Genomic DNA, 26,084 nt, shown 5'->3' with positions numbered 1-26,084 from the left:
AAGGCAAGTGTTAACGCCGTATCAACATTTCGAGAGAATAGTATCACGACTATAAGTGTGACCTCTACCAGCGCTATAGGGGTTCTGATTGCGACTTGTGTAATCTATTTCCGCTTTAAAGTCAATGCACTGCTCAGATTTACCTATGCACAGGCTACCCGTTGACTGGTTTGTAAATGAAGCTCAGAAGTAGTAAGGGAATTACTTGTGAGCTAATAGGTGAACCTATAAGTATATGAGTAATGGTATTAGTATGCAAGAAATGACTTCAGCAAAGATCTCCATTACCGCTTCGATTTACCAACCGTTGAAAATAATGTAAAGTAGCTGTGTCGTAATGGAGTACAAAAAAATGGTTCAAATGGCTCTGAGCACTATGGGACTCAACATCTTAGGTCATAAGTCCCTTAGAACTTAGAACTACTTAAACCTAACTAACCTAAGGACATCACACACACCCATGCCCGAGGCAGGATTCGAACCTGCGACCGTAGCAGCCTCGCGGTTCCGGACTGCAGCACCAGAACCGCACGGCCACCGCGGCCGCCCAATAATGGAGTACAGTTGTATAATGTGTACTTAGTGGTGAAAAATACACTCCTGGAAATGGAAAAAAGAACACATTGACACCGGTGTGTCACACCCACCATACTTGCTCCGGACACTGCGAGAGGGCTGTACAAGCAATGATCACACGCACGGCACAGCGGACACACCAGGAACCGCGGTGTTGGCCGTCGAATGGCGCTAGCTGCGCAGCATTTGTGCACCGCCGCCGTCAGTGTCAGCCAGTTTGCCGTGGCATACGGAGCTCCATCGCAGTCTTTAACACTGGTAGCATGCCGCGACAGCGTGGACGTGAACCGTATGTGCAGTTGACGGACTTTGAGCGAGGGCGTATAGTGGGCATGCGGGAGGCCGGGTGGACGTACCGCCGAATTGCTCAACACGTGGGGCGTGAGGTCTCCACAGTACATCGATGTTGTCGCCAGTGGTCGGCGGAAGGTGCACGTGCCCGTCGACCTGGGACCGGACCGCAGCGACGCACGGATGCACGCCAAGACCGTAGGATCCTACGCAGTGCCGTAGGGGACCGCACCTCCACTTCCCAGCAAATTAGGGACACTGTTGCTCCTGGGGTATCGGCGAGGACCATTCGCAACCGTCTCCATGAAGCTGGGCTACGGTCCCGCACACCGTTAGGCCGTCTTCCGCTCACGCCCCAACATCGTGCAGCCCGCCTCCAGTGGTGTCGCGACAGGCGTGAATGGAGGGACGAATGGAGACGTGTCGTCTTCAGCGATGAGAGTCGCTTCTGCCTTGGTGCCAATGATGGTCGTATGCGTGTTTGGCGCCGTGCAGGTGAGCGCCACAGTCAGGACTGCATACGACCGAGGCACACAGGGCCAACACCCGGCATCATGGTGTGGGGAGCGATCTCCTACACTGGCCGTACACCACTGGTGATCGTCGAGGGGACACTGAATAGTGCACGGTACATCCAAACCGTCATCGAACCCATCGTTCTACCATTCCTAGACCGGCAAGGAAACTTGCTGTCCCAACAGGACAATGCACGTCCACATGTATCCCGTGCCACCCAACGTGCTCTAGAAGGTGTAATTCAACTACCCTGGCCAGCGAGATCTCCGGATCTGTCCCCCATTGAGCATGTTTGGGACTGGATGAAGCGTCGTCTCACGCGGTCTGCACGTCCAGCACGAACGCTGGTCCAACTGAGGCGCCAGGTGGAAATGGCATGGCAAGCCGTTCCACAGGACTACATCCAGCATCTCTACGACCGTCTCCATGGGAGAATAGCAGCCTGCATTGCTGCGAAAGGTGGATATACACTGTACTAGTGCCGACATTGTGCATGCTCTGTTGCCTGTGTCTATGTGCCTGTGGTTCTGTCAGTGTGATCATGTGATGTATCTGACCCCAGGAATGTGTCAATAAAGTTTCCCCTTCCTGGGACAATGAATTCACGGTGTTCTTATTTCAATTTCCAGGAGTGTATGTAGGATGAAGTTATTGCAGGTATGTATTAAACCGGGGACCTAGAAACGAAGGACAGGCTTTGTCCCGCCGTAGCCCTCAGTGGTTCACAACCCCACAACAGGCCACAGCAGTCCACCCACCTCAGCCCCGCTCCACACCGAACCCCGGGTTATTGAGTAATTCGGCCCCCACTGGACCCCTTATACAAGGCGAGTGTAACTCCAAATGTTTGCGTGGTAGAGTAATGGTGGTGCACGCGTACGTGGAGACAGTGTTTGCGCAGCAATCGCCGACATAGTGTAACTGAGGCTGAATAAGGGGAACCAGCGCGCATTCGCCGAGTTAGGTGGAAAACCGCCTTAAAAACCATCCACAGGCTGGCCGGCACACCGGACCTTGACACTAATCTGCCGGGTGGATTCGTGCCGGGGTCCGGCACGTCTTCCCAGTTGGTAAGCAGCGCGTTAGACCACACGCCTAGCTGACCGGGCTTATTACGGGTATTAAAAACTGAAAAATTCAAAACGAATTTTCTGAAGGAAAGGGAAGATGTTGCGGCCCACGTTATTATCCATGGTAGACCCCAAAAATTCGTCCAAGTTCTACCTCGGCAGCTCACATAAGGTGAACTGCCTGTGTCAGTGACCAGCAGGTTGCCAGATAGGGGGAAATGCTGAAACAGGTGCGGCAAAAACGGAAGCTATCTCAGCACTGAGGACTACCGAGTGCCCAAGTCTGGAAGCGAAGCATAATGACATCATCGAAGCCGAGAAATACCGAGATACCGTCATAGTGGTGACAAACCAGAGTTTCATATCGGAAGCTAGGTACAACACAACTTTAAATATTCAGGTGTCGAGCCAGCAGAAAAGAACCTCTGAAAGGTGAACTGGCCAAAGTCTGAAGTCACTAGGAGAGCTGACAGCGAGGGAAAATATGATGTCATAGCCATCACCACCGCCTCAGAGCACACGAGAAGCGCCAACATAAATACCCCATCATTTTTAACAAATGTCTGATTGCTAAATGCCGACTGCCCAGTGCTTAGTCTCAGCCCTTGTTAAACGCGTTCACAACCTTGCAAAAGAACGACGGAGATGGGGCTTACGCAGGAAAACGCTCGGCATACAAGGCAGCAGCAGCCTAAACATTTCTCCTACATTCTTCGTCAATGAGGACCATTTCAATTTTTCTTCTGTGGTTGCAACATTCATCTTCGACTTGCACGTCTGTTCTGCAATCGATAGGTAGATGTGCAGGCAGTAAACACTGCACCAGTAATGTTATGTTTGGAGCCGCTATCTGTTCTACGTCTGCAAGATACGTCAGCTCCGATCAGAATGGACTGCCTGTTATCACACGTTGTAGTTCGCTACACGGCCACGGTGGCGCTTCGAGTAGTCTCCTGTTCGATATGTTGGACGAATACGACGTTGCGTATGGGGCTTTCAATTAGAAGTAAAGAAATTCTGACCTGTCCTACCCTCACAGCACGGAGGTGGGGTCCCACGTGCCACTGGATATGCAAGGGCTATGGAGAAGCATGTCGTAAATTACGATTGTGTGCGCATTTCTATTCCTCCGATTACAGAGCCGTCTGTGGCGAAACGAGGAAAATGCTTCAGACCAAACGTATGTAGCTTTTGTCGTAGAATCATAATCTGCAATAAAAAGGGGGGGGGGGGGTTCCGCCCTACTCCCCCTACTCCCCCCCCCCCCCCCCCACGGCCATTCTTGCAGGTCATCTTGTCACGCCCTATACAGCTGTTAACTTCACCAATTCAGTGCTCATGCTTGCAGCAGGTGTCGGGAGTGAGACAGAGATCTACATCTACATCTACACCTACATTTATACTCCGCAAGCCACCCAACGGTGTGTGGCGGAGGGCACTTTACGTGCCACTGTCATTACCTCCCTTTTCTGTTCCAGTCGCGTATGGTTCGCGGGAAGAACGACTGTCTGAAAGCCTCCGTGTGCGCTCGAATCTCTCTAATTTTACATTCGTGATCTCCTCGGGAGGTATAAGTAGGGGGAAGCAATATATTCGATACCTCATCCAGAAACGCACCCTCTCGAAACCTGTCGAGCAAGCTACACCGTGATGCAAAGCGCCTCTCTTGCAGAGTCTGCCACTTGAGTTTGCTAAACATCTCCGTAAAGCTATCACGGTTACGAAATAACCCTGTGACGAAACGCGCCGCTATTCTTTGGATCTTCTCTATCTCCTCCGTCAACCCGATGTTGTACGAATCCCACACTGATGAGCAATACTCAAGTATAGGTCGAACGAATGTTTTATAAGCCACCTCCTGTGTTGATGGACTACATTTTCTAAGGCCTCTCCCAATGAATCTCATGCGGCGAAAAGCCACATGATGCTGTAGTATACAGAGAAGTTGCAGCATTAGAAAATTGCAGCGAAATGCAGGAAGATCTGCAGCGGATAGGCACTTGGTGCAGGTAGTGGCAACTGACCCTTAACATAAACAAGTGTAATGTATTGCGAATACATAGAAAGAAGGATCCTTTATTGTATGATTATATGATAGCGGAACAAACACTGGTAGCAGTTACTTCTGTAAAATATCTGGGAGTATGTCGCATCTCACTATGACAACCACCAGCTGTCACCAAAACGGGGAGCACTGGCAGATTACGTATTCCTCTCGTACAGAGCTACGCCTGTCTGCTGGCCGGTCTACTATAGTGCTGTGCTGAATGAAGTATTTAATCTATTATCACCACCGTAACCATAGCTTCCCTGCTTAGTTTATGGACTGCCTTGGTTTCACTATTGGTTTACACTTAGTGTGCAGCTTACAACTACTGCTGCTATGTTTATGGTTTACGGTTTCACATCTGATGTGGACAGAAAAGAGGTGACAAGGATTTACGCTGCTGTGCAAATTTCTCGAACTTTGACAACTATAGCAGCAACAGAGCTAGGAACACCAAAACCTGCAACAAGGAAAGCATGGTGCTCTCCTGCAGGGCTTATCTCAACAGCGGCAACCATCTCAGTCGGTGATCATTGCTTCCCCCCCCCCCCCTCTTCCACCCCACCCCCCTCCTGTCCACCATTCGCCTGCTTTGACAGGGTTTCAGAGATTTTGAATGTATACTTCCGACTTTTGAGCTCCATTGTCTGTCTAATAGAATTTCTGGTAAACAACAAAGTTTTGTTTTCCATCAGTCATTTCCACAAAGCGGTGCAGAAATTATTGTCACTCTTAAGGGGAGCCAGAGGTGGCTATGCTGCCCATGTTAAAATCACTAAGTTTGAGGAACATTTATGAATAAACTACCAAATAGAAAAATTTGAAATTTTTTACATATAGAGTGGTTTAGTATTGCAGTTATGACGGAGGGATTTTGGAGTATCTTTTCTAGTTTCCTTCCAATTATTTTTTTTATTAATGACCCAAATTTTTTTTACAAATAATTGCTTTATAGTTAAACTGAAATGAAACTACTGAACATATTGCCAAATGGCTGTGTTACAATGTAAGTTTGACCACTAGGAGTGCTATACAAAAATTTCCTCACTCTAGCTTGAGTGGATTTTGAGAAAATGTTCCTTATATTCGGAAAATTCTAATTTACGGGAAATGGCTATCGAAGTTTCTCAATACATTCCTGCACTATAGGATGGATTATCAGGGTCTTCTTCTTCATCCTCCAAAAGCTTCCTCTTCTGTCTTCTTTTCTGGCCTGTTGTTCCATCATACTTCATATGCCTTTCTCTTCTTTCTGCTCCTCTTATCCTTTCTCTGTCAATATTTCTTAGTGCTCCTACAGTGTTCACCCCAGCTGTAAATCCTAATGCCTTCAGAACTTCACAGTTCACACTGTTCCCTTGGTTGTAGGTTGCTATTGCATCATAAATGCCAAAGTGCAGTGTTTTTATGCTTACAAACACCCTTTTAGGAATCACTTTCCAAATCAAATTGTTTACACTCTCATTAGGATTCTGCGTCTTTCCGTGTAGACATTTGTGTAACAATTCTGGCTGTGCTAAGTCATGAAAAATATCACCACTGTCACTAACATATTCACGAAATCTGTCACTTCCACCAGTCAGCTTCTTGCTAGAAGATGTCACAGGGCTATGGCCGGCCATGTGTTGCTTAGCAGAAGACGCACTCTTTCAGTAATTGTAGTATCGCAACTTGGTATTAGTGTTAATTTTCTTTTCCCTACGTTCTTCCTCTTCTTATATACACGGTTACTAAAACGTGGCATCGTAACCAGAACAACGCTTTACACAAGAAGTATAATACTACCAACAACAGGCGCAACACTGAACTAATTCGAAACAGTAAACAGCAAAGAGACGATGTTCCGCGCTCTTAGCGCTTCATTTGTCACAGAAAACAATGTAGCCAACCCTTTCACACTCGCTGTATGCGTAACATAAGGCGCTGTATGCGTAACAGGCCGAGAAAATCCCTAGCAGTTCGCCAGGAAGTCACGAGAGGGTGTTAGATGCATTCAGCGCCCGCCCATTTCCTCTGCAGGCGTGGGGGAAAATGGTAATAACTCCACTTCCAGGGCGAGTAGAACAATAAATCAAAGTTTACATTAAAGAGGAATGTTCCAATTAATTTTCGGTAGCAAAAAAAAAAAAATCGTAATTTTTTGGATTTGACCACCTCCGGCTCCCCTTAAACCATAGAGAGTTATCTCACAATAAACTATACAGGGTGGTCCATTGATCGTGACTGGGCCAAATATCGCACGAAATAAGCCTCAAATGAAAAAAAAAAAAAAGCCGGCCGCGGTGGTCTCGCGGTTAAGGCGCTCAGCCGGAAGCGCGTGACTGCTACGGTCGCAGGTTCGAATCATGCCTCGGGCATGGATGTCTGTGATGTCCTTAGGTTACCTAGGTTTAATTAGTTCTAAGTTCTAGGGGACTGATGACCACAGATGTTAAGTCCCATAGTGCACAGAGCCATTTTTTTGAAAAAAAAAACAACAACAAAGAACGAAACTTGTCTAGCTTCAAGGGGGAAAGCAGATGGCGCTATGGTTGGCCCGCTAGATGGCGCTACCGTAGGTGAAACGGATATCAGCTGGTTTTTTTTTAAATACGAACCCTCATTTTTTATTACATATTCGTGTAGTACGGAAAGAAATATGAATATTTCAATTGGACCACTTTTCTAGCTTTGTGATAGATGGCACTGTAATAGTCACAAACATATGGCTCACAATTTTAGACGAACAGTTGGTAACAGGAAGGTTTTTTAAATAAAAATACAGAACGTAGGTACGTTTGAATATTTTATTTCGGTTGTTCCAATGTAGAACATTACGTAGGAAATCAGCATACATCGCACCATTTAGATTGCCATCGATAAAATGGGGGCCAGTTATCTTTCCTCCCATAATGCCGCACCGTACATTAACCCGCCAAGGTCGCTTATGTTCCACTTTTCGCAGCCATCGTGAATTTTCCGTTGCCCAATAGTACATATTATACCGGTTTACGTTACCGCTGTTGATGAATGACGCTTCGACGCTAAATAGAACGCGTGCAAAAAATTTGTCATCGTCCCGTAATTTCTCTTGTGCCCAGGGACAGAACTGAACACAACGTTCAAAGTCGTTGCCATGCAATTCCTGGTGCATAGAAATATGGTATGGGTGCAATGTCAACACCGACGTTTTTGAGATTCCCGATTCTCACGCAATTTGTCTGCTACTGATGTGAGAATCAGCCGCGACAGCAGCTGAAACACCTACTTGGGCATCATCCTTTGTTGCAGGTCGTGGTTGACGTTTCACATGTGACTGAACACTTCCTGTTTCCTTAAATAACGTAACTATTCGGCGAATGGTCCGGACACTTGGATGATGTCGTCCATGATACCGAGCAGCATACATAGCATACGCCCGTTGGGCATTTTGATCACAACAGTCACACATCAACACGATATCGACCTTTTCCGCAATTTGTAAACGGTCCATTTTAACACGGGTAATGTATCCGAAGCAAATACCGTCCGCACTGCCGAAATCTTACGTGATACAACGTACTTATCGTTTGTGACTATTACAGCGCCATCTATAACAAAGCGAGAAAAGTGGTCCAACTGAAACATTCGTATTTCTTTCCGTAATACACGAATATGTAATAAAAAATGGGGGTTCCTATTTTAAAAAACGCAGTTGATATCCGTTTGACCTAAGGCAGCGCCATCTAGCGGGTCAACCATAGCGCCATCTGGTTTCCCCCTTGAAGCTAGACGAGTTTCGTTCTTTTTAGTTTTTTCGTTTGATGCTTATTTCGTGAGATATTTGGCCCAGTCACTATCAATGGACCACCCTGTATGCTCTGTTACCTGATATTGAGGTCGTCAGCTTAATGAGTGTCATGATCAACTGGGACAGCACGGGCTGACCACTGCAGGGTCCCATACACCAGACAAATTCCCTTGTCATAATCGTAGTTACCTACATCAAATAATTGATTTATGATATGGTTGCATCGTTCATTACACTGTATTGAGACAGTCTTCAAGGCGTTGAAAAGCCTGTTGAGATGAGGCTGACCCCGCACAACTGTTTCAGGAGTGCGAGGTTTGTGCTGCTCGGCGAATAAACTTTTATTTTGCAAACGATCTTACCAAGGAAACATTGTAACAGTTTGACGTTAGTGGGTGCTGGCATGTTTACACTTAAGCGTCAAATAAACTGGTATAGGCATGCGCATACAAATACAGAGATAGGTAAGCAGGCAGAATTCGGCGCTGCGGCCGCCAACGCCTATATAAGACAACAAGTGTCTGGCACAGTTGTTAGATCGGTTACTGTTGCTACAATGGCAGGTTATCAAGATTTAAGTGAGTTTGAATGTGGTTTTATAGTCGGCGCACGAGCGATGGGACACAGCATCTTCGAGGTAGCGATGAAATGGGGATTTTCCCGGATGACCGTTTGACGAGTGTACTGTGAACATCAGGAATCCGGTAAAACATCAAATCTCTGACATCGCTGCGGTCGGAAAAATGTCCATCACGAACGGGACCAACGACGACGACTGAAGAAAATCGTTCGACGACAGAAGTGCATCCCTCCCGCAAATTGTTGCAGATTTTAGTGCTGGACCATCCACAAGTAGCAGTGTGCGGACCATTCAGCGAAGCATCACTCTTGCACCCTTGATGACTGTACAACACAAAGGTTTACGCCACGCCCGGGCCTGTCAACACTGACATTGGTGTGTTGATGACTGGAAACATGTTGCCTGGTCGGACGAGTCTTGTTTCAAATTGTATCGAGCGCATGGACGTCTTCGGGTATGGAGACAACCTCATGAATCCATGAACCCTGCATGTCAGCAGTGGTTTGTTCAAACTGGTGGAGGCTCCGTAATGGTGCGGGGCGTTTGCACTTGGAGTGATATGGAATCCCTGATACGTCTAGATACGACTCTGACGGGTGACACGTACGTAAACATCCTGTCTCATCACCTGTATCCATTCATGTCCAGAGTGAATTCCGACGGACTTGGGCAATTCAAGCAGCACAATGCGACACCCGACAAATCCAGAATTGCTACAGAGTGTCTCCAGGAACACTCTTTTGAGTTCAAACTATTCCACCGGCCACCAAACTCCCTAGACATGAACATTATTGAGTATATGTGGGACGCCTTGCAAAGTGCTGTTCAGAAGAGATCTCCACCTCCTCAGAGTCTCATGGATTTATGGATATCCCTGCAGGGTTCATGGTGTCAGTTCCCTCCAGCACTGCTTCAGACATTAGTCGAGTACATGCCACGTCGTGTTGCGGCACTTCTGCTTGCTCGCGGGGGCCCTACACGATATTAGACAGGTGTACCACTTTCTTTTGCTCTTCACTGTATTACTGCGTCTACTTTGCTGCGTGCGTGAGTGATACCGTTGCTACTCATGATGTGCCGCAGGTACTGAAAGCTGGGGGAGACAATACTGCACTTGCCTAATTGACCACATTGAACTATTTTCCAAGAGCCGTTTGAAAAGGAATTCAAGCTTCTAAAATGGTTGAAATGGCTCTGAGCACTATGGGACTTAACTTCTGAGGTCATCAGTCTCCTAGAACTTAGAACTACTTAAACCTAACTAACCTAAGGACATCACAGACATCCATGCCCGAGGCAGGATTCGAACCTGCGACCATAGAGGTCTCGCGGTTCCAGACTGTAGAGCCTAGAACCGCTCGGCCACCAAGGACGGCGGGGTTCAAGGCTCATGCAATATTCCGCATGTGACGCTGCTGTTGTAACTATATCGTCTAAATACGTACGTGAAGTACCCTGCCCGAAAAAAGGTCTTTCACACAAATATGTCTATCAAATATTTTAGCACTTTTGCAAGCTCATTGTGGAGACGTGGAAATTACCTGAGGAAAGCAACGAAGGTGTCCTTGGCAGAAAGGATTCTACATTAAAAAGGAAATTATCTTGTAATCATTTACATCTGCACATGCACAGCGTTGAGAAGGAGGCTTTAGCAATTATGTATGGCGACAGAATTTCATGTGTATTTCTATGGCGGGAAATTCGACTTGTTAACGGAGCAAAAGCCATTAATTTTGATTTCTGGGCATTGATCTAAGCTGCTTCCAGAAAAGACAGCGCAGCGTCTGCTGTGGTGCTCGTTGTTTTAAGTGGTCTTAACTACGAAACTCAATTTCGCCCCACGACCAACTTGCCAACGTATACGCCACCTTTCCAACACCCCGATGCAAAATTCAGCCGCCAGGAAATGGTCTTTACTGCACTCGATCAGCATTTTCAAATAGCCCTGGACGATTTCCTGCTGACTGCACCTGAGATAACCAGATTGTCGGCGCGCAACACTGTTCTACACTAAGTTTAGTCAGCGGTGAAGTATATGTGACTGGAGTGCTTACGAAAACAGCAGGTCTGGTATTTCGGAATTGTTTTTCGATGCAACGTAGGCTCAATGGCACAAAAGGCGCCTTAACGTTGGCCGCTGACGACTCTGAATGCCGGATTGTTATCTCACTCCGGCTTCAGCCCCACATCCTTCAGCAAATTCTACGCCTCCCATTGGGGGATGACATGTACGACAGCATTAGTCTGGCAGCACGTATATTGGCCTGCTATTGAAGCTGACTTTGAAGAAGCCTGCCACACCTGTAATGGCTGCTCCCTGCACCAGGTGGCCCCAGCACATTTCTCTACATGGCCACATTCAGACCAGCTATGGAGGAGGATCCACAACGATTACTTTGCCAGGATATTTCAGGGAAGTATGTGGTTACTGATGCTGGACGTTCTCTTCAGATTTCGTTAGGGCTGTTATAAAAAGCCATCCACACTACCGTCCACGCCCCCTATTTGTATTCATCGGCCCCAGTACAACAGACGTCTTGTACGGCCACAGGCATAGAACCAAGCTAGACATTCTGTGCCCCATGCAGCCCTCCCAACCATTGTACTGATCCATCTACGCTACTGGCCATTAAAATTGCTACACCACGAAGATGTGCTACAGACGCGAAATACACCGACAGGAAGAAGATGCTGTGATATGCAAATGATTAGCTTTACAGAGCGTTCATACAAGGTTGGCGCCGGTGGCGACACCTACAACGTGCTGACATGAGGAAACTTTCCAACCGATTTCTCACACACAAACAGCAGTTGACCGGTATTGCCTGGTGAAACGTTGTTGTGATGCCTCGTCTAAGGAGGACAAATGCGTTTCATCACATTTCCGACTTTGATAAAGGTCGGATTGAATCCTACCGCGATTGCGGTTTATCGTATCGCGACATTGCTGCTCGCGTTGGTCGAGAACCAATGACTGTTAGCAGAATATGGAATCGGTGGGTTCAGGACGGTAATACGGAACGCCATGCTGGATCCCAACGGCCTCTTATCACTAGCAGTCGAGATGACAGGCATCTTATCCACATGGCTGTAATGGATCGTGCAGCCACATCCCTGAGTCAACAGATGGGGACGTTTGCAGGACAACAACTATCTGCACGAGCAGTTCGACGACGTTTGCAGCAGCACAGACTATCAGCTCGGAGACCATGGCTGCGGTTACCCTTGACGCTGCATCACAGACGCCTGCGATGTTGTACTCAACGACAAACCTGGGTACACGAATGGCAAAACGCCAATTTTTCGAATGAATCCAGGTTCTGTTTATGGGGTATTCATTGGACAAATATGTTATACTAGAACTGACATGTGCTTACATTTTCACGCAATTTGGGTGCATAGATCCTGACAAATCAGTACCCAGAACAACCACCTCTGCCCGTAATAACAGCCTTGATACGACTGGGCATTGAGTCAAGCAGAGCTTGGATGGCGTGTACAGGTACAGCTGCTCATGCAACTTCAACACGATACCATAGTTCATCAAGTGCAGTGACTGGCGTATTGTGACGAGCCAGTTGCTCGGCCACCATTGACCTGACCTTTTCCGTTGGTGAGAGATCTGGAGAATGTGCTGGCCAGGGCAGCAGTCGAACATTTTCCGTATCCAGAAAGGCCCGTACAGGACCTGGAACATGCGGTCGTGCATTATCCTGCTGAAATGTAGGGTTTCACAGGGATCGAATGAAGGGTAGAGCCACGGGTCGTAACACATCTGGAATGTAACGTCCATTGTTCAAATTGCCGTCAATGCGAACAAGAGGTGACCGATAGGTGTAACCAGTGGCACCCCATACCATCACGCCGGTATGGCGACTACGAATACACGCTTCCAATGTGCGTCACGGCGATGTCGCCAAACACGGATGTGACCATCATCATGCTGTAAACAGAACTTGGATTCATCCTAAAAAATGACGTTTTACCATTCGTGCACCCAGGTTCGTCGTTGAGTACACAATCGTAGGCGCTCCTGTCTGTGATGCAGCGTCAAGGGTAACCGCAGCCATGGTCTCTGAGCTGATAGTCCGTGCTGCTGCAAACGTCGTCGAACTGTTTGTGCAGATGGTTGTTGTCTTGCAAACGTCCCCATCTGTTGACACAAGGATCGAGGCGTGGCTGCACGATCCGTTACAGCCATGCTGATAAGATGCCTGCCATCTCGACTGCTAGTGATACGAAGCCGTTTGGATCCAGCACGGCCTTCCGTATTACCCTTCTGAACAAAGCGATTCCATATTCTGCTAACAGTCATTGGATATCGACCAACGCGAGCAGCAATGTCGCGATACGATAAACCGCCATCGCGATAGGCTACAATCTGACCTTTATCAAAGTCGGAAACGTGATGGTACGCTTGTCTCATCCTTACACGAGACATCACAACAACGTTTCACCAGGCAACGCCGGTCAGCTGCTGTTTGTGCATGAGAAATCGGTTGGAAACTTTCCTCATGGGCCGCCCAGTGTGGCCGAGAGGTTCTATGCCCTTCAGTCTGGAACCGCCCGACCGCTACGGTCGCAGGTTCGATTCCTGCCTCGGGCATGGATGTGTGTGATGTCCTTAGGTTAGTTAGGTTTAATTAGTTCTAAGTTCTAGGGAACTGATGACCTCAGAAGTTAAGTCGCAACTGTTGCCACCAAGAATAGCTCCGAAGCTAGGGCTGAAAAGTTTGTGACAATGGGACAACGGGGGCCATAATATGACGTTGGTTTTTTGTTGCTAGGTGGGGTCTCTTCAGAGATATGAAGGTCAACTTTGTTTGTTTTTTTAAATGGGATGCTATAGTTTGGTACATATTTTCTGATAGCGGCTATCGAGACGAATCCAATGATGTGTAACAGTAAGGTCTTTGAAGGTCAACGAAGGTCGCAAAGGTGGCAGAACGTCCATATACAGAAGGTGTTCGAAGTGATGACCATTGGTATGAATGCAGTGCTGCAATCTTCTTATCATGGATTGAGTGGTATTCCTTATCATGTCGGCACTTATCGAAGTACGTGCTCTGACAATTCTCTCTCGCATATATTCAGGTGTAGTTGGAACGTCTTTATAAACAATGCCTTTTACGATCCCCACCAGAAAAAATCCAGAGGCGTCAAGTCTGGCGAACGAGCCGGCCACGACATATTTCCTCCGCGTCCAATCCATCGATTTGGGGATTGTCTCTGCAACTAATTCTTAGCCATCAGCGAAAAATGTGCCGGACGCTCATTATTTTGACAGCACATTCTGTTCCTTGCTCCTAAAGGTATTTCTTCCAATAACAGACCTAATGATTCTTGCAGAAATGTGGTGTACTTCTTACCGTTAAGTTTTCCTTCGATGAAAAAATGGGCTTATAATTCTGTCCTCCAGAATCCCGCACCACACATTCACCGACCACGGTTTTGGTGTGCAACTTGCCGCAGCCAACATGGATTTCAGTTGCCCAGTAATTCACGTTATGCAAATGAACATTTTCATGGTTCGTTAATATAGCCTCGTCAATAAATCAAATCAAATTAATAAATGTCTCATCCCTCTGAATCTGAAGTTGAGCCCATCGGCAGAATTCAGTGCGACGCCTACAATCCGTACCAGTTAACTCTTGGTGGAGACTCATATGGTAAGGATGATATTATGGCGATGCACAACACGAACAACACTACTCTGGCTCAAGAGAGATTGTCCTGCGGTTTGATGCGATCGACATAAGGATCTCGAACCACAGTGGCAAGAGTACCAATTTCCGTTTCCTCATTAGTGACTTTCCTTTGCCGGACATCTTTCCGATGCGTTAAAGATCGAGTTATTCTCAATTTATCATACACATATTTAAATGTACGATGTGTAGTGTGGGTACGTTTAGGACATCTTTCAGCGTATAAGTCTCTAGCTCTCACTGAATTTCGTTGGCATTTTGCGTAAATTAGAACCATATAAACTTGTTCTTCGAAGGAATACATCATTCACATTTGGTAGTCTTACCGTTCCCATTAGTGTTGTTGTATTGCTAAACCGTCGAGTGGTGTTTACATGTCAAAGGCACGTTACATGGATACGCCGTATTCGTAGAATGTTTACTATTTGCACGATGTAGGAGAGAGAATTGTCAGAGCATGTGCTTCGATCGGTTCCGCAGTGATAAGGAGTACTACTCAATCCATGATAAGAATATTGCAGCACTGCATTGATACCAATGGTCATAATTTCGAACACCTTCTGTAAATGGACGTTCATGCCATCTTTTTGACCTTCACTGACCTTCAAAGACCTTACTGTTACACATCATTGGATTTCTCTCGATAGACGCTATCAGAAGATAAGTACCAAACTATACTATCCCATTTTTCTAAAAGAAAGTTGACCTTCATATCTCTGAAGCGACCCCACCTAGCAACAAAAAACCAACGTCATATTTTGGCCCCCATTGTCCCATGCAACTTCTGTGTTTGTTCACCGATGCACTCAGAGATTTTAAACTTCATTATTATGGTGAGACTTTCATAGTCGAACCTTAAGACGGTGCGGAAGAGTTATTCTTGGTGGCAATAGTTAGATACTCACTCTGTAGAATATATCCACCATTCGCCTTGATTCTGGCTTCATCTCTGCTTGGGACACATTCGATGAGGCGTCTGAATCTTTGTGGACGAATAACAGCCCATGTTTGCTCAAGAGCCGAAACTAGAGGAGGTAGTGATATTGGACGCTGGGGTCTCGAGTAGAGTCGATGCTCTAACTTACCAAAAAATCTGTTCCATTGGTTTCCAGTCGGGACTCTGGACATGTCTAGTGGCTAGCGCTGCTGCCTCTGGATCACGGGGACCCGGGATCGATTCTCGGTCGTGTCGGGGATTATCTCCGCTCGGGGACAGGGTGTTTGTGTTGTCTGCATCATTTCGTCATCATTCGTGGAAGTGGCGAGTCTGGAATGCGTAAATATCGGGATATTGTACAGGCGCTAATAACCAAGCAGTTGAGCACCCCACAAACCAAGTCATTATCATTGAGCCGTGGCGAACTGGTGCCACTGTTATTTTGTTCGTGTATCGCTGAGATCGATTGTGGTTGAGCTAAGTCATCTTTGCTTTCGAGTGTCATATCTTCAGGGTTGGCGGGTGAAGCGAGTTGGTTGATAGTCTTCGACGGATAACCGTCGAGATCTCGTGACATTCGCGGGGAGACGAGTGCCTACTGCTGCTCAATGTGCGTGATGACCGTTACACGTTGCGGTGTGAAATTGGTTGGGCGTTTTGCCGACATGTTCAGCTTGGAGATACAAGTTCTATGACTTCGCTGGGAACCAAATTTGAAGGGAAGCGGTGAAGCTGTGGAACCCGCTCCCTCGTATTGTGTACCTGATATGGAGTAAGTCGTCGTAATTGTGTTTGTTCACTGATGCACTCAGAGATTTTAAACTTCATTATTATGGTGAGACTTTCATAGTCGAACCTTAAGACAGTGTGGAAGAGTTCAGGTGTCCTAGTTAAATGGTGGCTGTTATTTGAAAATTTTTTCAGTGCTTTGTGTCTCTTGCAATCAAATGATTTTATGTTGCCGTTTTAAAAGCCTGCACTCTATTAATACAGTTGTCCATGTGTAAGTGATTCAAAGGTTCTGCCGAGCATTTCTATGTTTCAGAGTTATTGGAATGTCTTTGTGATTCGGGCAGAAACTTTTGATTGTGCCAGCGCCTTGTTGGGGAGTTAAATGTCATCCGAGTTCTAGGCATGGCAGTGTTTAAGAACTTGGTCACAACCAGAGTTGTTTACATATCGCCTTCCAAAGTTTAGTATTTACCTTCCTTCCGTCAAGGCGGGTTAAGCAGGTAGATATATATATTGTATGTAACCTGTTTGTATATGAACATATTTTCTTAAATATTAGGGACTGGCAACTGGCTAAACCTTGAACTGCATAGCATCTGCTGAGTTTCTTGTGCAGCTTTTTCTAGTAATTTTTTTAACACGTCTGAGCACTTAAACATTTATTTTTTAAAGATCAGTGTTTCTGTTGAAGTTTTTTTTTATTTAAGTGGTTCTATCATGTTATGTAATGGCATCTTAGCTGGCACAAGTGTTCAAGTGTTCTTAAGTCACCCTTTACCTGTAATTGTTTTCATTATATCTAAAGTTAAAGGGTTATTATTTTTCATTATATCTATTTTGAGGGAAGTAATATATTGGTGTTTGAAGTTATCAAGTTTGTCAGTAACCCTGTTTTCTTAATTTGGAATTGTTTGTTAGAGTACTCAGTATGCTGAGTTTCAAACTCTATTTGATTTGCAAAGTTTTATCTAGTGGCTTGTCCACAATTTGTAGTTGTCAATTTTTTTAAAAGTGGTATTGCCAGTAAACTGTCTTAATTATGAATTGTGACTACCAACCATGATTCCATCCCTCTTCCTCTTTTATGGTATTTAAGGTATGGTGTGTAAGTGAGTTACGATTAACGAATCATGTATCAATCATCATCATCATCTGGGCATGTGAGTCCACTTCAGTAACGTTATTGTCCAGAAAACATTGCCTCACAGATACTGCTTTCTGACAGTTTGGCTTGTCACCAAAGCACAATGCCAAATAGTCATCATGCCTGAACTGTTAGTCTACAGTACGCAGTACATAACGCCTTAAAATGTATTCATATCCTTCCGCGTTCAGCGATTGCAATAAGGGGACGACATCTTAACCTTGACAAACATCCTCGTCCTGCAACAAGATCTCCTCTTTACTACAGGCATTCGTGAACCTCAAACATCTCCTCAGGATTGAAACAGGGTATAACGTGATTCATACTCCAGGTCACTAGTTTCCAGTCATGTGCTTTCCAGTGGCGACCCTCTTTGCTCCACAGTGACAGTGTTAGTTTTGACTTCAGGAATGTCTAGCTCCATCATTGTACCCCATTTTTGAACTCCCCACACATGGTCATTGTGTTACCTGGACTGTTTTGTGGCACTTTGGAACTCACAAATGGTTATCTCTGCCGATTTCATGCGATTGTTTTACAACCAGTCTTCACAATGCTCAATGGACGTCCATCTCTACGTGAGGTCCCCAGGAGTTTGTTTAGCTTTGGTGGTTTCTTCGTGTTTCCACTTCACATCACCCACAGTAGACTCAGGCAGCCTTGGAAGGATTGAAATGTTCCTGAAAATTTTGCTACTTCGGTAACATCCAGTGACTAGTCCACATTCAAAATCACTGAAATCACCTGACCGACCCATTCTCCTGCCACTGCTTCTCTACTGAGAACTCCTTTTGTAATGACGTGTCAGACTCTTGTAACATCTTATGGCCTGGAATGAGATTTTCACTCTGCAGTGGAGTGTGTGCTGATATGAAACTTCCTGGCAGATTAAAACTGTGTGCCCAACTGAGACTCGAACTTGCAGGAGAGCTTCTGTAAAGTTTGGAAGGTAGGAGACGAGATACTGGCAGAAGTAAAGCTGTGAGTACCGAGCGTGAGTCGTGCTTCGGTAGCTCAGATGGTAGAGCACTTGCCCGTGAAAGTCAAAGGTCACAAGTTCGAGTCTCGGTCGGGCACACACTTTTAATCTGCCAGGAAGTTTCATCTTATGGCCTCTTTCGAATTAAATAGTGGGGTCCATATACTTTTGATCAGATAGGGTATTATGTTAACAGTTGCAGATAATTAATGTTACAGATTTTGTACTATGTAATTTGTCATTGGATTGGTACGTTTTACATCTGAAGATAGGAACATCACTGTCAAAACATATTGTGAGTCATCAATACATTGTGAGCAATATTTTTCCTTTGACTTTTTATCCAAATGAAATTTATTAGTGTCATGATTCTAATCATTTTATTTTGCTGCTAGATAAAAATGAATTACTTCTTATGGTTTTTGTTTGATTCCCAATATTTGAAATTAATTTCCGTGTTTAATCCTACACTGTGGTATTATAGCTTCTTTAGTATAATAAGTAATCCTGTATTTCTGGCCAATTGTTCAGGTAATTTATTCGCACTGGTAGAACAGAAGTGTAGTTTTTTCTGTTATTATGGTTTGGTGAAATTTGTTTTTGTTCTTTTGTTCTTTCAGTCATGCTATTTACTTTTATATTTCTTCTCCGCTTAATGTATAAACAATCAAGTTTTCTGGTCAGTGGATTGTTTTTAATTTTCTTTTTTTTTTTGCAGGACTAATTGTCCGTCCACCGTGTGTCACCTATACTGAAAGAATGAATGTGAGAAGCTCTATTCACCAAACATGTACGTTGTTTATCATATATCTTACTCCAGAAATTCTCTAAAAATCTGAAGATCTATTATTTTTTACATTGAAATTGTGGCTTCATGAAATATGTGTACAGAGCACTGGCTTTTTGTTCCAGTGAAAACTAAAAGTGTATAGTAAAACTGCAAGTGTATAGATGCTACATCACTTTCTTTGTTGTTCAAGTCTACAAGCATGTTTCATTTGACTATCTGTCAAAGTCTACAAGCATTGTATAAGTCTACAAGCATGTTTCATTTGACTATCTGGCTTCTGTAGCTCATAGTAAATATATGTGTTTACAGTGTCTTGCTTCTACAGTCACTTTTGTGCAGTGCAAGCGTTTTACATCCTTATTTTTGTGTTTTTATGGCTTTCTATAGGATACTGATCAACCCATTTTTCGCTGGTGATATAGGAACTGAGGCACATATATGTTATGCATGTTTTAGCTTCTGCAGAATGATTATGATCACAGATTCGTTTTGCCACTGTGAGAGTGTCACTGAAAAGCTCAACAAACTGTGGGGACAGGCGTTACGTGAACAATGATGTGCATGTCTGATGGATTAGCAAAATTCGGAGAGCTCATTTCCCATTCGCGTCAGAAGCATATTAACTCTCCAGCATGTATCTTATGTGCAGATTGCGACTCTAAGGTTAAAGAAATCCATAAAAAGAGTACCAGCAATTTTTCTTCCGTTGTGCCATTCATGAATGGAATAAAAAGGGAGAAAGTGATTTTGATATGCTAAGCACACGCCATATGGGCTTGCAGAGAACAAGTCTAGATATATATTCACTCCTCCTTCTGACGTACATACAACGTCATTTCACGTATATCGTCTCCTGGCCTAAAAGTAAGTTGGATGCTGGAACCATATTTTACTAGATGGAGTGTGTAGAAGGTAAAAGAAGAGATGCAAACACCTCATCTGCTTCAAATTAGCTGGACTCTTTTTGGTAATCATATGCACTAATTGAGTATGGAATAAAGTGTAAATTTATGATTTATTAAAACATATAGAGATCACTGAAGAAGCGTTTACCTTGACACTAAAGCTCTATAACCTTTAGTGACGATAAACTTTGATTTGCATGATATATTAGGACACTGCGACTTTGGGAGAAACAAAGATGTTTTTTATGTTTTAGAATTCAGTATTGAAGCATAAATATTTACAATAGGTTTCCTTCCATATTCAATTCAGTTTGAACTCTTACTCTATCTCTAGTAGTCAATCGGAATAGTTGACCGATCACAAGAGACTGAGGTGGCAAAAGTCATGGAATACCTGCTAATACCATGTTGGACCTCCTTTCTCCCAGTGTCGTGTCGCAACTCGACGTGGCATGGATTCCAAACGTCGTTGGAAGTGCCCTGCAGAAATATTGAGTCCATAACTGCGGAAGTGCTGCGGGTGCAAAGTTTGCATACGAACTGACCTCTCGAATATGTCTCATAAATGTTCACTGGGGTTTATATTGGATGATCTGGGTGATCCAGTCGTTTGCTAGAACTGTCCATAATTTTCTTCAAAGCAATGACATGGCACTTTGCCATCCATAAATAATCGTTCTTTCTTTGGAAACACGAAGTGCATGAATGGCTGCAAATGATCTCCAAATAGTTAAACGTAGGCATTCTCAGCTGTGATCGGTTCTGTTGATCAGAGAACCCTGTCAATTCCATGTAAACACAACCTACACTATTAACATCATTATGGAGCCACCACCAACTTGCACAGTGCCTTGTTGACAACTTGGGTTCATAGCTTTGTGGGGTCTGCACCACACTCAAAGCCTACCATCATCTCTTACCAACTGAAACTGGGTCTCGACTCCTGTCATAGCCCATCAACGCCAAGTTTAGTCGCACTGTCCTTTTTTTTGTCATCAGTCTTCTGACTGGTTTGATAGGCCTGCCACGAATTCCTCTCCTGTGCCAAACTCTTCATCATCTCAGAACCTACGTCCTCAATTATTTGCTGTATATATTTTAATCTCTGTCATCCTCTACAGTTTTTGCCCTCTACAGTTCCCTCTAGTACCATGGAAATCATTCCCTCATGTCTTAACAGGTGTCCTATCATCCTGTCCCTTCTTCTCATCAGTGTTTTCCACATATTCCTATCCTCTCCGATTCTGTACAGAACCTCCTCATTCCTTACTTTATCAGTCCACCCAATTTTCAATATTTGTCTTCAACACCACGTCTCAAACGCTTCGGTTCTCTCCTGTTCCCGTTTTCCCACAGTCCATGTTTCACTACCATACAATGTTGCACTCCAGTTGTACATACTCAGAAATTTATTCCTCAAATTAAGGCCTATGTTTGATGCTAGTAGACTGCTCTTGGCCAGCAATGCCCTTTCTGCCATTGCTAGTCTGCTTTCTACGTCCTCCTTGCTCTGTCCGTCACTCGTTATTTTACTGCATAGGTAGCAGTATTCCTTAACTTCATCTACTTCGTGACCATCGATTCTGATATTGTCTCGCTGTTCTCATTTCTGCTACTTTTCATTACCTTCGTCTTTCTTCGATTTACTGTCAGTCCATACTGTGTACCTATTAAATCGTTCAATCCATTCAGCATATCATGTAATTCTTCTTCACCTTCACTCAGGGTAGCAATGTCATCAGCGAGTCGTATCATCGATATCCTTTCGCCTTGAATTTTAATTCCACTCTAGAACCTTCTTTTTATTTCCATCATTGAGCCTTCGATGCACAGATTGAACAGTAGGGGGGAAAGACAACATCCCTGTCTTACACCCTTTTTAAACTGAGCATTTCGTTCTTGGTCGTCCATACTTATTATTCCCTCTTGGCTCTTATACATAGTGTATATAAACTGTCTCTCCCTATAGCTTACCCCTATTTTTCTCATAGTTTGGAACATCTTGCACCATTATACATTGTCGAATGCCTTTTCCAGGTCGACAAATCCTATGAACGTATTGTGAATTTTCTTTAGTCTTGCTTCCATTATCAGTCGCAATGTCAGAATTGCCTCTCTCGTGCTTTTGTCTTTTCTAAAGCCAAACTGATCCTCATATAGCACACCCTCAATTTTCTTTTCCATTCCTATGTATATTATTCTTGTCAGCAACTTAGGTGCATGAGCTGTTAAGCCGATTGTGCGACAATTATCGCACGTGTCAGCTCTTGCACTCTTTGGAGTTGTGTGGATGATATTTTTCTGAAGTCAGATTAGTATGTCGCCAGACTCATACATTCTACACACCAAAGTGAAAAGCCATTTTGCTGCCATTTCCTCCAGTGATTTTAGAAATTCTGATGGAATGTTATTTATCCATTCTGCCTTATTTGATCTTAAAGTCCTCGAAAGCTCTTTTAAATTATGATTCTTGTACTGGATCCCCTATCTCTTCTGAATCGACTCCTGTTTCCTATTCTATCACATCATGCGGATCTTCCCCCTCATAGAGGCTTTAAATGTATTCTTTTCAACTATCCGCTCTCTCCTCTGCAATTAGCAGTGGAATTCCCGTTGCATTCTTAATGTTACCATCGTTGCTTTCAATGTCACCAAAGGTTGTTTTGAATTTCCGGTATGTATGTCCTTCCGGAAATCATATCTTTTTCGATGTCTTCACATTCTCCATGCAGCCATTTATTCTTAGCTTCCTTGCACTTCCTATTATTTCGTTCCCCAACGACTTGTATTCCTGCATTCCTGAGTTTCCTGGAACACTTTTGTACTTCCTCCTTTCATCAATCAAATCAAGTATTCCTTCTCTTACCCATGGTTTCTTCACTGTTACCTTCTTTGTACCTATGATTTTAGTAGTAAGTTGGCGGATTGGGTGCTCTTGCAGGTAATTTAATATGTTTTTCATTTTCTTGTAAACAGTTAGGTTGAGCACACTAGCCACCTAGTTACTAATATTTTTTTATAAATAGATGCAAGCTAATACATCCACAAAAAAATAAAAATTTCTGATCAAATTCTGCAGCTACACAACTAACTCCAGACCATGAAACTCATTATCATTATTTTTAGTTCTCTTCATTCCTTTATACTTTAGTGTAATATCACCATCTTTAAAAAGTGACCTATTACTTATTATTTTATTGAACCTTTCTGGCAAAAAAATTATAAACTTATTATCGAGCTCGAGAGAAATTTTCTCCCCCTGCCCAGTTTTTAAATGTTCACAATCAGTAATGTAATACCACTCATTACCTCAAGCTCACTAATCTTTTAAACAGATTAGAACTTCTATCATTATTGAGCTTCTTCAGTAGAGTCTCCATTTATATAGAACAAAATTTTTATAATCTTTTAAATTTTTAATCTTTATAAATATGACTAATGTGTGGGATAAATTACAGTTTGACATCTTTGTTGAAAGAAGCAATAATCCAAGAGAGAAACAAGTTGAGTGTAATATTTGCAAGGAATATTTTAAACGATCATTAATTATAGAACACTTGAGAAATCAGAATTATACTGAACGTGTTAGTGTATTAAAGAGAATTTATGGAGAAGAAGATGAAAAGTACTTTGATAGCTATGAGGAAACTGATATAGAAAATTCGGATTCTCTCTTTTCTATGACTGTAAAGCAAATAGTGGATTCTAATTTGCCAATTAATAATTTACATGCAAAATTACAAAATTACATTAAAGCCTATTCATTATTTTTAAAAATTTATCACTCTATAACCAAAAAGTTAGACAATATAGAATACAGCAAAATGCAACTAACTAATTTATTCTATTTGTATAAGGAATGTATTGTGAAGCTTTTATTTACAGTAGAAGATATAGATTAAAAATTTAACAAGATTAAAATTTTAAGGTTATTAAAATTTGTTATATAATAAATAATTTTCAGTAACCATAACACATTGTACCATAATTTTCTAGAACAATTATCATACTGAAACGAAAATTCTTTCTTAACCTGTTTGTTAACCAGATTTTTAGTATCAACATCTCTAGTTATCTGATTGTATTCTAATTGTATCTTTTCTTTTACTTCACTTTCTATTAGCCTTATAATTGATTCACCATTCCACTTTTGAATATTCTTGTAATTTAATGTGAATCCTTTCACCTTGAACTGTTTTTCTGTCATTTTCTTCAATAACTTTTTGCACCTGTTGAAGCCCAGTCTGTAACCCAATTGTTTCCTAATTCAGTAGTCCATTTACCTAGCATACAACCTGTTTCCACAGTATTTTTTTATCATTATTAATATATATGACAGAATCTGTTTCAAAATATGCAACAGATTCTGCTAGTTTGTCTAGCATATCACACAATCTAAGCCTTGCATTTGATGTAGTGAACGCAGCTATGAAAATACCTTCATAGCAGCATTATTTTCCACGTAATAATCCTTGAAATTGTGCCTCATGTGAACCATCTGCTATGTAATAAAATTTAAATCTGAATTATCTAATCGGTCATCCAGCAGTATCTTATAAAAATCTGTTACATATTCAGTTTGACTCATACTTTGCTGTGCAATTTCTCCCATAATGAATTAAGACATATCTTGGCAACAGCTTGTTTTCCTGGATTTTCCTTTATCCTGTCATGATCTAAGTTAATATCCAATTTTTCTTTAATGCTTTTGATGTATTCTTCATCACTTACAAAATTATGTGCACTAGTTTCTAATTTTATCTTCAGAAAATCTTTCACATAATTTTTAAACAGAATATTGCTTTTACTTTTAAAATCCTAAACTTCATACACATCTAAAACTTCATACCTTTTTTCTACAGCTTTCTTAACTTCATCAGTCGTCCAAGTTCCAATAAAACTTCTTTCTTCATCACTGTGATTGCATGTACTTACTTGTTCTTCAGCACATCTGACACACAAAGGAAACAACAGTTTTTCATTTCTATCGATCTGCATATGTACAGTCAAAACAGGGTGATACAATCCTCTAGGAGCCAATAATTTACATTTAATTAAGTCATATCAATTTGCAGAATAATATCTTGGTCTATATATTTTTCTCAGATGTTATTCAGGATAAAAGTCATGAAATTACACAGTAGGATAAAGACTACATACATCAATATATTTTATTTTTATGCTAATACCCCCTGCTTTAGCTCTTAATTTTATTACATTTGTTCATCCACCATAAAAAGCATTTCTTGTATTCAACAGTTCAACAATTTCAGGCAATTGCTTTAATTTCTTAAGCCTTCTATACTCTGCTGAGTTCAGCCAATCACATTCCCATATTTCCACTAAATTGTATCCAGCATTTCGTACTTCTGCACTTCCTGTTAAAGTCTTTTGATAAAGATCATCCATCATCTCCTTATTTTTATTGTTAATCGTTTCACTTTTGAAACATTTTTTACATCCATGCCAATAACAACCATGGTATTGGTAAACAGTATTAGTTTCTTTATCAAATCCATCTACTTTTACTCCAGCAACTCTTACTTCTCCACAATTAAGAGCATTTTGAATGTTGCTATTATTTTAACTATTCAACCAAGCTATCGATTGTTTACTGTAATTCTCCTTCTGTTCTTTATCCAATACAGCGATTGTATTTTCAGGTAAATATTTAGATCTGTAAATAGCCATGCAAACTCCAGCGATAGTTAAATAACAGAATGGATCAATGTAAGCTATCTCTAAAAACTATTTCTTAATTCCAAGCAACCTCTTCTTAATATATCTACATCAGAATTACAGTACTTGTTAATTTCTTTCTTCATATTGAACACATAATTTTCTTTAACTCTAGAGCTGTGCCATTTCAGAAATGCTTCTTTATCTTTTGGCTTCATAGTGTCAACACAGAAATAATCAGTATCAGAAATCGCTCCTATGTAGTTTTCATTTTCTGGCTTATTGAAGAAATGTGAGAAGTACGCTTTCTTCAATTCTTTCAAATCAAATGTTTTTCGAAAACTACTAAGTGGATCTTGTACAA

The 26,084-nt window shown here is 42.8% G+C and overlaps 1 protein-coding gene across 2 annotated transcripts in view; it reads left to right on the top strand.

The window, feature by feature from the left end:
• LOC126106641 (speckle-type POZ protein-like) overlaps positions 1 to 26,084 on the top strand; it is a 69,948-nt gene that overhangs the window by 24,471 nt on the left and 19,393 nt on the right. Inside the window, exons 2-3 of one of the 2 annotated variants that reach the window (XM_049912996.1) lie at positions 16,537 to 16,723; positions 19,065 to 19,136. In XM_049912996.1, coding sequence (XP_049768953.1) covers positions 19,106 to 19,136 — 31 coding nt within the window. In that variant the 5' untranslated portion in view covers positions 16,537 to 16,723; positions 19,065 to 19,105. The remainder of the gene's footprint in view (positions 1 to 16,536; positions 16,724 to 19,064; positions 19,137 to 26,084) is intronic. The other variant, XM_049912997.1, reaches the window with a different exon arrangement.

Source organism: Schistocerca cancellata, chromosome 10 (genome assembly GCF_023864275.1).
Source record: "Schistocerca cancellata isolate TAMUIC-IGC-003103 chromosome 10, iqSchCanc2.1, whole genome shotgun sequence".
NCBI classification, from domain to species: domain Eukaryota; kingdom Metazoa; phylum Arthropoda; class Insecta; order Orthoptera; family Acrididae; genus Schistocerca; species Schistocerca cancellata.
This window is presented reverse-complemented; position numbering and strand designations above follow the sequence as displayed.